General features: G+C 33.7%; 1 protein-coding gene across 2 annotated transcripts in view; it reads right to left on the reverse strand.

The window, feature by feature from the left end:
* Window positions 1-10270: 10270 nt before the first annotated feature.
* The window catches only part of LOC143256714 (beta-parvin-like), a 41803-nt gene continuing 34503 nt past the window's right edge, over window positions 10271-17570 (reverse strand). For both annotated transcript variants that reach the window (XM_076514320.1, XM_076514321.1), the window contains 3 exons: window positions 14601-14669; window positions 12987-13161; window positions 10271-12013 (listed from right to left, as the gene is read on the reverse strand). In XM_076514320.1, coding sequence (XP_076370435.1) covers window positions 11937-12013; window positions 12987-13161; window positions 14601-14669 — 321 coding nt within the window. In that variant the 3' untranslated portion in view covers window positions 10271-11936. The remainder of the gene's footprint in view (window positions 12014-12986; window positions 13162-14600; window positions 14670-17570) is intronic.

Genomic DNA, 17570 nt, shown 5'->3' on the forward strand with positions numbered 1-17570 from the left:
AACTAGTTTGTGAGCCAGTTAATTCCAACCTTTAAAATGTGATCCAATAATTACTTTTTAGTGTTATTTTTAATATGTATCTTATAACACTGTTTACTTATTTCATAACAATATTAAAAGATGTACCTAATCATTCAACAAATAAATGTTTTAACAACCCTCATCAAATTAATATACCAGCATGTCTACTATATATGGTTAAGCCGAAACATTCACGAAGATAATGGAATTTTCTTGTGAGAATATCGATGCCAGTTTTACAGTTCCGAGTTTGTTTGTTTGTTGTTTTTCAAGTATAAACGTTTAGTTCATAGCTCTGTCATCTCTTGACCAGTTTAAGATCTAATTACAATGTCCGACTCAGGAGGTCACACCCTTTTGATTGATGAATTTGACCAGTCTCGTAGATTAATTTACTCTAATTCTGCCTATAAGAATTTCAAGTGCTGTGGCTATTGAAGGTTCTCATTGTGTTTCATGCCTAATGATAACTATTTCAAATTTATAGAAAGTAAGCGTGGTGTCAGTAAGTTTTGTTTTTTCATTGAAAAATTAGCATATAAATATAACGTAACTTCTAAATTAGTGTATGAACGTTTATAATATAATCCTAGACATTAAACTTGTTGATGGTTTCTAAAATATCTGTGTATTGTTTTATTGGTTGAATACCAGTGCTCAGTCTGCACAAAACTATCAATTTCAAGACACTAACTATATTTTCCCTATTGAATAATGTCTGGTGGTTAAAATACTGGATTCGCAATTTGCTGATCAAAAGGTGCTCAACTTTTTAGCCATGTGGCCGTTTTAGTGCGATGCTAAATCTAATTATTCGTTTATAACGAATATTCAGAGTTTGATGTTGGGTGGTGTTGACTAGTTGCTTTCGCTATAATCCATCGCTTCAAAATTAAGGACGGCTGGCGCAGACATTCCTCGTGTAACTTGACGCAAATCAACAATCTATTAAATATTTACTTCCAGTAAAAGACAAATGTTGGTATTCTTTTACTTATTTTCACTTAATTGGACACAGCCAATAGTTATTTATATCTGCTTGTATTCCATTTCAAAATATTTATAGAATATCATTGTGTAAACAACAGGAATTAGCCTTTTAGGAGTTCAAAAGGAGATTTAACACCGTTTGTTTGAACTGCACCGTGAAGATAAGAATGTGGTATATTGTTTATTCCGATCACGAAGTAATCTAAAGCAATTCCTTGAACAGGTTTTACAGTGCACTAAAAAGTTTTTTCATTTATTTTATAACAGTTATTCCTTTATATCAGACTATCCTTTTTAGTTAAGTAACGGATGATCTTTTTTAGTAGCACGTTTTCTGTACTTCTCCGTTGCTCGAAATAGATTTCTATCGCATTCTGATTAAAACGAGATTCGTCACTTGAAGAGAAACAATAAATCCTCAGTTTCGTTGTTGATCATATTACTGTTGGACTGTATCTGAGAAGGAGTATGTTTGCATTTCCTTATTCGTTTTATGTCTTCTTTCGTTAAACGAAACCTACGTTAAGCAAAAATAAAACAACAACAAAAAACAGATAATTTGGGTGAAATTTTCTACCACCTCTCTCACCTTATATAACATTTTTTAACGAAATACAAATTTTCAAGGTTTTTGTAGACCTTAACCAATTCTAATAAAAATATATAATGAAATAATAATTTAAATTAGTCGCTTTAAACAATTTTATTTTTACATTTGTTACGCTACACTGCTCAAACTAATTAATAATTATCAGATCCTTCTAAATTGGCTACCACGAGAGATATAAACACTGTTGTACGTGTTGTACCTATATAAGTTTCGGGTGATCACTCATGGGATTTAAAATGCAAACATATGAAAGTTATTTTGCTTCCACGAATACCTGTTTTGTACTGCAAACTTTGTAGCTCAAGAAGTGATTAGAAAATGTTCATTAACAAAGGATATAACCACTTCGGACATTAACGCAAGTTGTACATTGACGTGGCACAGTTTACTAATGATGCAACAGGTAATAACCTCATTATTTCATTACATTGTGTCTAATTTAACAACATTTCTGAAAAGCGAATCACGCTGTAGTAAGCAGTTTTAACTTCTCGTGCGTGCTTAACCAGATTTGAGTCCGGTCAGTGTGTTTCTATGTCCATTCTCTGGAACTACTTTCTTCCAGAAAATTGTAAACTGTTGAACAGGATAGGAGTGAAGGTTGTCATCCAAAAATTCTGACCAAATGTATATGACAACATTGATGGTTGAAAAATTGTATACCTATGTCGTATAACATTCATAGCACCATATTGTAGCACGTAAAGGTCGGTATTGCTATCACAATTAATCCTCTCTCAAATCAGGATGTCACAATCACCATATATGAGTCTATCACATCCATAAAATGAGGATCAAACCTGGTCTTTATAACTCTCCAAATGTAAACGTGTCGTATGTTTGGCTGAAATGTGAAACACAGTTCATCTGGGGCCAAGACAATCTCCCAAATATAGTTTAAACAGCCCTCATGTTCTTGTCACTACTGAAGACGGGTTGTTGTGTAAAGATGACGTAGAAGATGCTTTTCACTGTCCTTCTAGCGTAAAGGTCAATCTTTACGTAACCTGTTTCTGACCTCTTGAATGCTTGTATCGATTTGTTACTTTGCGTTTTTGACTCTGTTTTCGACCCTATATTATCAAATAGCTGTCGTCTTGCGGGAGTTTTGAGAATGAAACATGGATAGACTAAACCAATTTAATTGCACTGGGGTTCTATAAACCAGCCCCTCATTCTGCTAATGACACTTTGCGATACCAATAATATTCGCTAACGACGTCATATGTTTCACCAGTTTCTAAACAATTTATTACCGCCCTCCAACGTTATAAGAATGTCCAAATACCTATATTGGAGTCCTGACATGTTTCGCTACCAAGCTGGTTCACTTTTCACACTTATCTTCTGTTGTTGAAACTTCTACAAAAGAACCTCGTTTTTCTCCACTTTTTTATACCAGGAAATGTGCATGTCGGGTTACATGGCAATACACTCGACATTATTATTATTATAAAACTTAACTTAAAGATGTTGGTGGCATTATTAAGTAACAATATTCGTGCTTTTTAATTGCTAGACTATAGAAAACTCTGATTATCACTTAATTATTTTGAACAGTGACCCTATTAAGGCTGCGATTTTAGATAAAACTGAGATAATACAGAATTTTAATTACCAGTGTGCATTCAAACATAATAAAGAAATTTATTAAAGGGTGTGTGTGCGTGCGTTTTTCTTATAACAAAGCCACATCGGACTACCTGCTGAGCCCACCGAGTAGAATCGAACCCCTGATTTTAGCGTTGTAAATCCGAAGACTTACCGCTGTACTAGCGTGAGGCTTTATTAAGGGGTGATTTATAAATTAAACTCTGAATTTATACTGATAGTGTAGGAACTTATTCAAGACGGTTTTTTATCAGGACACATTTTTATTCTGTTATAACGTTTCCAACTCTGAATCTGTTTTGATCATCTGATCCGTTGGTGATCTTGAAATAAAAAAATCATTTGGGTGTCAAATCACATAAGACTGAATGTAAACATTTTGCCCAATTATACCAATTAGTGGGATCACATAAACGCGAAGTTCTGCATAATATAACATGTAAAACGAGTTGTATTAAAACATTTTGGTGTTAATGTTATATTTAATGAACATTTGTTACTTCTGTACAAAATCATGCTTGTTTGTTTTTGAATTTCGCACAAAGCTACTCGAGGGCTATCTGTGCTAGCCGTCCCTAATTTAGCAGTGTAAGACTAGAGGGAAGGCAGCTAGTCACCACCACCCACCGCCAACTCTTGGGCTACTCTTTTACCAACGAATAGTGGGATTGACCGTCACATTATAACGACCCCACGGCTGAAATGGCGAGCATGTTTGGCCCGACAGGGATGCGAACCCGCGACCCTCAGATTACGAGTCGCACGCCTTAACACGCTTGGCCATACCGGACCCAAAATCATGCTAACTGTACTTCTATACGAATAAAAATTGTTACTAAACCTATTTCTATTAAACTAAATAAAATCCTAAACGTTTTATTCAAAATAATGAAATTATTGTCGAAATATTATTCAGATTACTGTTTATATTATTAAAAACAATATACCAGTTCTGGAATATCTAAGTATTTTGAATTTTCTTTAATCAGTCTCTTATATTTAATTTCACTACTTTGTATACTAAAACGGATTTAAAATATTTTATAACGGTCATTAATAGCTCAATTGATAATGTTTTGGGTGTAAATTTAGCAACTTAATTTGACAATTAATTAATGACAATTTCACTAAAAAGTAGTGTAAAAATATCACTAAATGTTGTATATACAATAACTACAATGTTTTTAATGAATAAATATTTAAAAAGATTGTTTTTTGTTTGTTTTTGAATTTCGCACAAAGCTATTCGAGGGCTATCTGTGCTTGCCGTCCCTAATTTAGCAGTGTAAGACTAGAGGGAAGGCAGCTAGTCATCACCACCCACCGCCAACTCTTGCGCAACTCTTTTACCAAAGAATAGTGGGATTGATCGTAACATTATAACGCCCCCACGGCTGAAAGAGCGAGCATGTTTGGCCCGACAGGGATGCGAACCCGCGACCCTCAGATTACGAGTCGAACGCCTTAACACGCTTAGCCATACCGGGCCATTTAAATAGATAACTGGTATTTCTTAGCATATGTACAGTGAGTGTGTAGGATGACTTGTCATTGTGAATAGTGTTGTAGTCAGTCTGTTCCAAATAAATTTAAACAAAAATGCATGTAACTAAGTACAAACTTAATAAATAGTGTGTAGGTGTTGCTTGTAAAAACATTAATAAAATCTGATTTGGCATTTGGTTCCTATTTCAAAAAAAGTTCTTTTTGGAAATAACAATAAAGATACTTATTGATCAGAAATTCTCTTTTACATAAACAGTCAATTTTTACTTGGTTGATGTTCAGTAGTTGTTTCTGTTTTTTCACTTTATTTTGCTCATTGTAAATCAAACAAATACTGTATGGTTGATAACTATTTACCAATGAATAATGACATCATTTTTCAATAAATTGACGCTGTAGTAGCATTATATTTTGTTAACATTATCGGTTAAGATAATATCTATAACAACAATTGTTGCAGATTGAATATCTTTTCTAAGTCAGCAAATCAGGATTATAACTAAATGATACTTGTCATAACACATTAGTATTAAATCTATTACATTTTTAACCCTGCATTGTTTATCTAGTCCCATAGAGATTTTCAAGAATTAGATGAATGTATAAACTCATATTCCAATTACACTACCTCCCTGTATCCAATGTCAAGTTAGTTGGTTTAGTTTCATGACGCAAAGCAACTAGGTTATCTGCGCCAAACATCTGGTAAAAAATTAAAGTACAATTACTAAAAAGGAATTAAGGTAAAAAAAAAACTTAATTTTTTGAATTAAAAACATAAATAGCGTTAAATCCATTTTTTAATATCTAGTTTATAGTAGTAAGGGAGAAACTACAGTAATACAAATTGTAAAGGACTTTCTGTAGCATAACTGTAATTATCATAAATCGTCAGGATGACTAACGGGTATTTCAAATAACTGCGTTAGTCACCTGAAGTTGGGCCTTTCCAGTCCTGGTTTTCAGTTATTTGATGTTACGGCCATTTTCTAATTTCAAATCGAACTAGATGGACTTTGATTCTTAAAAGGGAATCACATTAAAAAAGGTCTAATGTATAAATTAAAAACTTAAATAGCATTAAAAAAGATTAATGGCCTTTAAAAAACTAAAAACATTTTTAAGTATCGCCATCACCAATAACACTGTCTAACGTTACAGACAAACTTTGAGATAGAAAATGTTTAAAACGGTGCCGTCGTTGAGAGTTGTAACGACGGCAAGACAGTAAAATGTGACTTATTGTGATTTGAATGTAATACAGACAACACGTTGGTGCATCAGTCCCAGATAAAAGAAAACAATGAGTTAAAAACTGTGACCAATGCGTAGTCCAGTTAAAACAGCTACTTCCTTCCGATCCTTACGGAAGCAAGACGGCTAAAGTCCAATATAGGGTTTTATTTGGAAAAGCTTGTTTTTGCGTTGCTCACTCCAAGTCGACTGCCAACTGGCACGGAACTGAGCCTTCAATACAGGACCATAGTCTAGGTATGGAACAGGCATAGCAGTGATCGTGCCAGAGCAGATAGACTTAGCTGCAGTGTTGGCGAGTTCGTTCCCGCGAATACCAATACGGCCCAGTATCCAGAAAAACTGGATAGAAGTAAATGTTAAAAGAGAAATGGGCCAATCGGTTTTGAATATCGGCGAGAACAGAGTGTAAACCAACGTGGAGCGATTCCAAGGCCAGTAGAAAACTAAGCGAGTCAGTATAAATCGTGTAGTTTGAGTACTGCTTAGTTTCTATGTGATCCATGGCAAGAGAAATCGCATACAGTTCAGCAGTAAACACACAAACTGTAGAGGGGATTCTGCGCGCAACCACCGAACCACAACAAACCATGGCAAAGTCCACCTGATTTCGAAACATCTGTATAAATAGGAGAGGAAGGATGGTTCGAAAGATGTTCAGCAAATAGCAGACAGTATTTCCAATCAGGGGTGTCTACTTTTCTCAGATAAGTTAAAGATAGGTCACAATTGAGGGCTGTAAGAAGTCATGGTGGGATGGGTTGACCAGTGGATACAGCAATGTTATCCAAGGGCAGACCCAATTCATCTAACTGCGCCTGGATACGAAGGCCAAAAGAAGCAATGGCAGGTCGTCTGATCTGAAAAAGCGTGGCCCATCGAGGAAGGAAAACACAACCTGGGTAAGATGCTTTGTTAAGGAACGAAGTTTCGAAGCATATAGTAAAGGCAGTTGCAAACGGTGGAGATGCAAAGAAGGTTCATGAGACTATGTATAAGCTCTGAACTGGGGAAGTGCAGAAAGCCCCAGTGCTAAGCCGAAGTCCTTGATGATGAATAAGGTCTAGCATCTTTAAGGCCGATGGTCTAGCAGAACCATAGACCAGTGATCCATTGTCGAGTTTCGATCGAATAAGAGCACAATATATCTTTAGCATAGAACGTCGATCCGCTCCCCAAGTGGTGGAAGAGAAAACATGGAGAATGTTCAGTGCTCTCGTACATTTGACCCGTAGCTGCTTGATGTGTGGTATATAAAGGTCAGTTTATGGTCAAAGATAAGCCTCAAGAAATTTGTTTCAGGGTCCACAGGCAACACAACTTCACCAATACGAAGTTCAGGATCTGGGTGAATATCCCGTTAGCGGCAAAAGTGCATGCAAACGGTTTTAGAAAGAGAGAAGTTAAAGTCGTTTGCTGTGGTCCACTTCAGTGAACGATTGAGAACAGTCTGTAGCTGCCGCTTAATATACCTAATGTTCAACGACTGACATGAGATGTGAAAGTCGTTGACACAGAGCCCGTTTACAACAGTAAGAGGGATGGCATTAATCTTTATACTGAAAAGTGTAACACTCAAAACACAGCCCTGAGGGACTCCAAGTTCCTGTAGAAAAGAACGGGAAAGTGTCGAACCCACACAACCTTGGAATCGCCTGTCGCTTAAAAATTTTTAATAAAAATGGGTAAATGGCCACGTAATCCACATATATGAAGGTCTCGCAAAATGTCATACCTCCATGTTGTATCATAAACCTTCTCAATGTCAAAGAATATTAATACAAAATGTTGCCGGTTGAGAAAGGCTTCTCTGATTGAAGTTTCAAGTCGAATAAGGTGGTTCATGATGGAGTGCTGTCGTCAGAACCTACACTGGGTGGTCGAGAGGAAGTTATTTGATTTGAGGAACCAAACAATACGAGCATTAACCATCCTCTCTAAGGTCTTACAGAGACAGCTCGTCAAAGCAATTGGATGTTAGTTTTCAGGAATCTTGGGATCCTTCCCAGACTAAGAAAAAGGTAGAACAACAGCCTGGTGCCAGGCATCAGGAAAAACATTCTCCTCCCAGATCCAGTTAAAAAACAATCAGATGAATAGCAAGAGAAGCAGGAGATAGATGGCGCAGTATCTCGTAGTGTACATCAGATCCGACCAATGCACTGCCAGACTGATGAAGGGCCAGTTCCAGTTCCACCAGTGTAAAGGGACGACTATAATCACAGAGACAATCAGCTCAGAAGGAAAGAGGTGATCACTCTGCCCGAGTCTTGATGGCTAAGAAGGTGGAGGAAGAAGCAGAAGTGCTAGATACCTGGCAAAAGCTTTCACCTAGAGTATCAATGATGCTCCAGGTATCAGCTATTTCCTGGCCATCAGAGAGAAAGATCGAGACAGGGACAGAATTATATTGCCCACTGACCTTTCGAATCTTGTCCCATATGACTTTGGAACTGGTGGTAGAAGATATGCTTGATGTGAATGTAATTCAAGATTCCTGCTGGTTTTGATGTCTTACCCACCGAGCACGTGCATGATCCTGCTGGAAAGCGATGCAGTTCGAGAGTGTGGGATGCCTACAAAAAGTATCCCAGGCCTGTTTGTGAACCCTCCGTGCCATGTCACAGGCAGGATTCCACCACAGATGAGGATATCATGGAAAACGTGTCGAGGTTTTAGGAATACACTGAGCAGCTGCCTGTATAATACAGTCAGCCACTACAACTACACAGTTGTCTTTTGATAGCTTACAGACGATGGCAGGATTAAGTCTGCGAGAGCAGTGAAAGAGGGCCAGCTGGCTTAATCCAGCTTCTTCTGGAGCACACGAATCGGGTGGCATCAACCATGGCCAGTATCTCTCAAAATTATAGGAAAACAATCATTGCCTCATGGGTTATTGTTAACCCTCCACGAAAAGTGGGGGAATAGTGAAACACTGTCAAGGATTTGTTTGTTTTTATTACATGCAAAGCTACACAAAGGCTATCTGTGCTAGCCATTCCTAATTTAGCAGTGTAAAACTAAAGGGAAGGCAGCTAGTCACCACCAATTCTTGTGCTACTCTATGACCAACAAATAGTGGGATTAACCATCACATTATAACATTTCCACAGCTTAAAGGGAAAGCATGTTTGGTATGATGTAGATTCAAACTATTGACCCTCAGATTATGAGTAAAGCACCTTGACCACATGCCCATGCTGGGCTTCTATTGCCAAGGACAGGTGTCATTCAATCCAGACATCATCAGACTAGCTGAGAAACATCAAACACAGTACTGGTTAGAACGTTATTTATATAAGCCATTTGTTGTGGCAACAATTGTTATGATGTGAGTGCCTTTTCCAAAGTGGTGATGCATGATTATAATTAATTACACTATGTAACACAAATTTGTTCCTAGATAGTACGTGTTACTTCTTAAGTGCTTATGTTGTAAAAGTATAGAAAATGGCAATTATTCCCTTCAAATTTTGCTTTTGTGACCTGGATAATGAAATTTAGAAATTAACCTATTTTCTGTGTAAAAACGGGCAAATTTACACATTTTCATTTACATAAAGTCTGAATAAAACAACATATGAATCAAGACTTACATATATTTATAATAAAGTTATACAAAAATGAACAAAATTGTTTAGAAGTAAGTAGTTTTTCGAGATTTGCGACTGTAATGTAAATCACTTTCATGTATCAACCCCCAAATATAGTCTCCCATCATGTTTTATTATACACTCCCAGGTCACAAAAGACAAGTTTGAAGAGAGAAATAGGTATTTTCCATATACTTTAGGCATAAGCAATTGGGAAATAACACTTGCTCCCAGGAATAAGTAAAGATTGTGTCACGTAGTGTTATGTTCATCATAAAACATTAGTATCAGATCTGCTGAGCTTAGATATAGCAAAATGCATCATCAGTAATGGATATGGCAAACAGAGAGTAGTTGTAATACTATTATTATACACTCTTCTAATTCATAAATGCTCCCAATGTCTGAGCAGTAAGTCTTTGAACTTATGAGAATAAAAATCAAGTTTTGATAACTGCAATAATTGTTTAGCTATGTGCTTAATAACAAACAAGCATACAAATTCTAAGCTTGAAGATTTGAGAAATAATTACAGTTAGTTTGGTTAGTAATTTATTATCTTCTGTTTAAGGTTTTAAAGTGAGAGAAGAAATATATTTTTTATGTACTTTTTCTGTTAGTGTAACATTTTACTAAATTGTAATGTTTCACAAACATTAAATAAGCAACATCTAAACATTAATGACTTGCTTAACCAGATTTATTATCTTTACATAAGATGAAAGTAACAGTATAGAAAGATTAAAAAAAAAGTAACCATAATTATATTATCTCTTGTCAAAAGATAAAATATACTCTGGAATCTCATAAGATCTGGCACCTGATAAACATCACATCAACATAATACTCTTTTATTAAAATATTGCAAATGAGTGACATTTATATTCATATAAAAGATTCTAGAAGATTTTCAAGATACATGCATGTTACTTCTTATACTCTGTAAATACACAAAATCTTCAGTGAAATTGTCATTGTTCCTCTGTTCATGGTTACATGTTGGAAGAGACATTAATACTGAAACTGGTTACAAATTTAATTTGTATCTGAACAGCACCATCTAATGAAACTACTTTACAAGAACTTTTACAGTAGAGAAAAAATTATAACATCAGTAATTCATTAAACTTTGATGTCTGAAGTACAGCAGTTTAAGGCACTCAAATGTTTGTAAAAATCATACAAAATTCAGAATTCTAGCCAACCTGTTCAAACTGTATTAAAATGGTTCCATGTACTCGCATGAAATTTTGAATCTGCGATTGTTCTACAATGATTATACAAAGTTTTCTCCTCTATCAAAACGAAAATTAAAATTAATTATAAAACACAAATACAAGGCATTTCCTACAGACTGTTACTTGTTAGACTGTAGTTAATGTAACTCAAATGTATTCGTGTGAATTTTTCAACCTACAGTTGTTCTATGATGATTATACAAATTTCTCTACCCCATTCAAAATGGAAATTAAAAATAATAATAATACACATATAAAAGGTATTTCCTACAGACTGTTACTTGTTAGACTGTAAACTAATGTTACTCAAACATATATCATATCTATACATGCATTTCAAGGGATAATGTATTATATCATATAAAATCATCTTTAAATTCTTGAAATACGTAATTATTATAATTAAAATATACTACTTCACACTAACAAATATTATTAGACTAAATAAAAAAAAAATGTTTTTCCCACATGCTTTATCCACTTTAGGTTACAGGATTCATTTAACAAAGGTACAGCACTGAACCATTTTCCTAAAACATGACATACTAGAAACATTAAAATTCTACTTGTATTAGCATACATTTTACAATACAAATGTATTGATACACATGTAAATAACTTAAACCATCTTTTCATACCTTTTCTGCATAAAACACAACAGTGACACAACTTGATAGTACATGCTCTTGGAGAATACAAAATGAGCAATTTGTATGAAAACAGTAAAAATACAACACTAATGCAAAAAAGTAAAAATACAATAGCTTAAATATAAAAACTACCTATGTTATTAATAAATAAGTGTTAAAACAATATTCTCATAGTGAGAGAGTGCATTTAAAGCTTTACATTATAGTCACAGCTGCTGAAAACATTGTATATAGTTCTTCTAGTAACAAGAAAAATGCGATTTAAAAAGAGTTGTGATAACAGAAATATAAAAATTCCTTATCAAAGTGATCTTAAGATTTAAAATTATAAAAAAGAAAGACTGCAGTACAATGATTAAATATGGTTAAATTTGTAAAAACACACACTCCATATTGTTAGACATAATTGCCACAAACATTGAAAACAAAATCCACTGTGTCACATGAAGCATAATGTTCATCAGTTAGAGTTTTTATACTTTGTAAATAGGTTGTAGAGAACACGCAAAGTAGACTTTAAGTCCAAGTTCACAATATCTGAAAGAATGAAAATGAGAACTATACATTTTAGACAAACCAAACTTAGGGATAGACAAATACACAATACAAATATGAAGATGACTTACAAATAAACAAAACCAATAAAAACACACATACAACAGGGTAAAGCTAGCTGTTTATTTAATTTTCACATAAAAGTTAGTAGATAAACAAATTATAAACAGGAAACATTATCACAATTCTAAAACATGCACTTGTTTAATTCTTAAATATTTTTTAATTCTAATTTATTTCACCCAGAACAAATGTTAATGATAAATTCGGCACTTTGTGTTTGTTCATTCCATATGCAGCTATGAGAAAATTATTATTCTATTAAAAACAAAAAAAAACATCTTTAATATTTATAATAGCCCAAAATTACATGTGGCAACTTTGCAAGGGTACATTTTAAAGAATTAAAGGATGCTTCAGTTTAATTCTGTTCAATTTATTTTGGCAAACAAATGTTTGATTTTGCAAAACAAACCAAAAAAAAATGACTATTCTTTTACAGCATTAATACGTGGAAGCTCTTGTTTTCATATCTAACTTCAAATTTACATTCAAGTTTTTTTTTTTATTATCAGAGTTTATCTTCATATATTATTTGCTGTTGGAACAACAAAGTACAGTATGTATGTCATTAAAGTCAATATTGAGTTTTTTTTCAAGACAAAGAACACTACTTTTCACTGTACTTCTGTAACACCTTTAAAAATTGTGTTTGTGTCTGAGAATTATTACAGTACCCCTGCTTTAATATGTCTTGGTCAACAGGCAAATCTGTAAGGAATAATATATGTATCACATTTTCAACAAAGAAAAAATTAACTTCCAGAATCAAACTAGATAAAAACAATTCCAGGCCAAATAGTATTTCTAAGTACTATGAGCTATAATCTTAACAGAGAATCAAAAATTTGGCCATGATGACATTTTTTTGCCAAAGATTATAATAAATCTTTACCTTCAGGCCGGGCTTTTGGTTTGGCTAAACCAGCATCCATCATTAACTCAAAAGCAAAAGCAACGTTATGTACTTTTTGGTCAAAATCCGTTGGTGTCAGATTGAAAGAATATAATGGAACAAAATAATCTTCCAAGAGCCCCATCAAAAGAGTCAAGTACACCCCATCATGGAACTGTGGAAAGAAAATATCACTAATTAATGGCATGTACTCATGAAGTACTCCATCATTTCAGTAAAGAAGTTCTAGAAGATCTCATCACAGAGTTATTAGTTTTAACTATATATATTTGTAGCTCATCACTAATCTTACTGCATGAGACAAAGATTTAATAATGCAACCACAAAAAATACCATAATTTTAATGTTTAAGATATTTTAATTTTACACTATTTCTACTAGGATAGTAGAAATAAAATAAAAACTATCATTTAACTCAAAAAATATACCATTTCTGATTACATCATCATCGTGGTAAGGATTTAGGATTGAAGACCTAGGCTGCTCAGAAACTTCCTTCTGATTCTAATTTACAAACTTTCATGGAGCAAAAGAAATTATTTACTCTACACCAGTGTTAAACCAAACCATAAATGCCTTATAAACTATTAGGTTGTCTAGAAATAAATGTCTTTTTTGAACATCAAAGTTTGGAAAAGTATAAATCAGTGTTGTAAAACACGCTTTAATCAAGCAAGGAACATTTGCTTCAACACACTTTTGCCAACATGTAACAATGCTGTTTACGCCCCTGCCATAGAAATCAAAGTATCTGTGGTCAACGAAATCCCTCAAAGCTTCTTCTGCAATTGCCTGATTTTGAAAGCATTTATTTTTCAAACAGTTGTCAAAGTGCTTGAAAAATGAAAATCTGTTGGGAAGAGGTCTGGGGAATGAGGTGGAACCTCGATTCCAAATTCGTTCAATTTTTGGAGCATCATCCTTGACAGATTTCATAATGCCAATTTTCTTTATCTTAAGTCAGCTCATACAGAACCCACTTATCCAATTTTTTAGTCTTTCCAATCACACTCAGGTTGTTGGCAATGCTTGATTTATTTGTGCCTAGCTTTTTTTGCAAACTCATGTACTGTTGGGGAAGGGTCTGTCTCAACTGCTTCCCTTAATTTGTTTTCATCTAAGTATGGCTTCCTTCTATGACTTTCGTGGTTTTCAATACTTTCGTCTCCACATCCAAACCTTTGAAACTAACGTTGAACTGTATGGTCAGTAACAGATTTATGGCCAAATGCCTGGTTGATATTCCATGTAGTTTCGGTAGCTTTTTGTTCAAGTTTAAAGTCATAGAGGAAAATTAGATGAAAGTCCCTCTTGACCACGCTGCCTTGGGGGTTGTGAAGCTTACTATGAGTAGAGTTGAAACAGCAGGCAATTAAGACACCTTGTAAGCGAAAAATGCTAGATTAAACCAACCAACAAACAATAAGTTACTCAGTTTTCAGCTTCTAACTGTCATAACGAGAATTCCGACAATTATTTGTGGACAACCTAATATATTATTAAAGTACATTATATTAAACATATGCAGGACAGGTCTACTGAGTGAATGTTATACAACAAATGCTCAACATTAAACGTAAAACTACAACATACCTGATTATCTAAATCTGTAACGTCTAGGTTGATTCTGTTTAAGTATTTGTTGACAAATGTGATCAATGACTAAAAAGTAAGAATACAATATTTTATGTATAATGGATTAAAATAATGCAGGTTGATTAAAGTCAAAACATAAAAGTTAATGATGAAAAACTATACAAATCATATTAAAGGAATGTTACAATTTCCCATTAAAGTGAGTATAAAAACATTAATTCCCAGTCTGCAAGTCAGGGAGTCATGATTGGTGGGTTAATTTCCTAACAAAGCTTTTTGTTCATCTTTTTTTTTTTATTCTGAACAAAGATTAGAACTCCTTGCAATCTTTATTTCCCACCAACACAGCCAAATTTACACTGTTTCCAGATTATAAGAGAGCAAAACTCATACCCTAATCCACACCCCCATAAAACACAGTCATGGCTACAATAATCTATAAAAGATATAATTGCTTTGAGCTCTGTCAATATAGATTGCTTGAAAAGACTCAGAGATGCTTGACTGCTGTTATAAGGTGACTAAGTGCAGTACCAACTTGAACATTGAATACTTGTACTATTTTGTACAAGACACACAACATCTGGCCAACCCCTAACTCCACATCTTTGTGAACAAAGACTACTGAGAGTTCTTCTGGAAGTAATGTATTTTTTGTAATTATCAAGCCTTTTATCAAAATACATCTTTATATTATACACCAAATACCAGAAACCATGACACTCTTTTTAACTACTGATTCACAGACTGTATATAAAATAAACAAACATCATTTCTTCATAAATTATTTCAACACTTAAACAGGGGGGAAAAAAAAGTTAACTATTATCACACCAAAAAATCTTCATTACTACTTTACATAAAGTTTCATAACATCATTAGCAAACTCAGCTGGGGTGATAACAATTTATACAACCAGATACTGTAAGTATGTCACATTTAGTATGTATTCAGCACACAAATTTTTCAAACAATACTAATACAAAATAAAAAAAGCAAAAAGTGATAAATATAGTTTTATGGATTCAAATATAGTCTTCATAAAAGACTGACTGACTCTTTTTATTTAATAATAAATTATCTCAGAGGAGAGGAACAGTTAATCAAAATATGAATATCAGCTTAAGCTGTTTAACTCTTTCATTACAATACTGATGGAAAGGAAACCCTTCATCACAAAGTTTATTATTAGAAAAACAATAAGAAATGCTTTAATATTTCATTCTGAAAATGGTAAACTTTCCACTTTACTAGACCTGTTTGTAGTTGTACAAAATGCTAGAGGGAAATAAGTGTGTATTCATGAGAAAATTACAATAAAAAAAATTTGAGCAGCATTTTAAGCTGTATATTGACTATACATCCAACAGCACAGATGAAACATTTACTTTTCTTATACAGTGACCTCTCATACATTACTGTCTAAAATCCCCAAAATATTTCCACTTCTGTGACACACATAACTACTGAACATGAGCCCTTTCAAGTATGGAGAAAGCAAAACTGCCAGCTGCTAATGAGCCTGATTTTGCCATGGTTACAAAACGTTTTCAACTTGCAAATATTTTTGCAACTGCAGAAAAAATAGTCAAAAGTTAAACATAATGAAAAAAATTAGAAACTTGTGTTAGAAGATAAACAACGCATGGTATTTTACTCTATTAATAAAAGCATGTAGTTAACATTTTGTAATAATCCATACCAGTGTTTTTATTACTTACAGTGTATTAGACATTTTTTTTACCATAAATGAGAACTGTCAAGGGTGAAAAGAAGAAAAAAGTATGATCCAGGAATGAGTCAAATTACTGATGAAAGTAAAAAGTATCAGTTAGCAAAGGCCAAGAGAAAACACAACCAGCTGTGGAACAAAAAATGACCTCAGAGAATGACTATTAAATAACAATGTTTAATTTTTTTTTTAAATTTAATAGCCAGTTCATCTAAGGCCTGTCTGTTTGTTCCTTTCTCCCATCTCTATATTACTGAATCTTCATTGACTTTTATTCCATGCATCCTTTCTGTTCATAAGTTATTGGTCTAACAGATTTTACAGTTTATTTTTTCACAACAATGTCATTCTATTACTTATGTTTGCTATAAACTATCCTTCTACAAAACATATCTGTAATCATGAAATCAAACACCAGACTATTCCTTTTAAGGTGTTTTACTGTACTTGTACATGATTTTTCAAGGGCAAACTTAACTGTTTCATAACATTAATATTTACTTACATTTTTCAATGACAACTTGGTATTTATGTTAACCATAATATTAAATGTTGATCTAGTTATGAAACCATGAAATTGACAAACATGGCAACAACACTTCTGATAATGCAGAATATTGGCTACAATGAAATACTTGAGCCCATCAAGCAACAGCCTTATCTTTTACATTTGAAGTATTTTTGCCATAACTTGGAATCATCTTGTAACACTAGAATCTCTTTTTCAACAGCTTTCATTCAATCATGGTAAAGATATTTTGTAACAAACTTCATAAGGCCTTTTGATACAAGTATCTCCCACTTCCCAAAATCAGGATCTATACAAGAGTTCCATTGATAAGGAGTCATTTAGTGGCAATGTTCAATATTTTATTAAGACCTGTCTGGCCTTCTGGATCGTGAAAATTCACAAGCCACAACCCTGCTGCCAGGTGACATGTAACAATAATAAATTTGCAGATATTTCATTTTAACATGAATTGCAGGCATAAATCACAAACACTTCAATATAAACTGTAAAACTGACGTAGATCTCAGTCACAAATACAGAGACTTGTTTGTAGAAACAATCACAGATGCAATAACTCTGTTGACCTGGCTTTGAACTAAATCATCAATCAAATATTCACTAAGTCTTGGATTTCAAATGTACCTTTACTATTACTGATTACATGAAAATTCTAGACTGACTTGCACAAAAAAAATTAGGCAAGTATTTTTAAAAAAAGTACTTT

Source organism: Tachypleus tridentatus, chromosome 7 (genome assembly GCF_004210375.1).
Source record: "Tachypleus tridentatus isolate NWPU-2018 chromosome 7, ASM421037v1, whole genome shotgun sequence".
Lineage (NCBI taxonomy): Eukaryota > Metazoa > Arthropoda > Merostomata > Xiphosura > Limulidae > Tachypleus > Tachypleus tridentatus.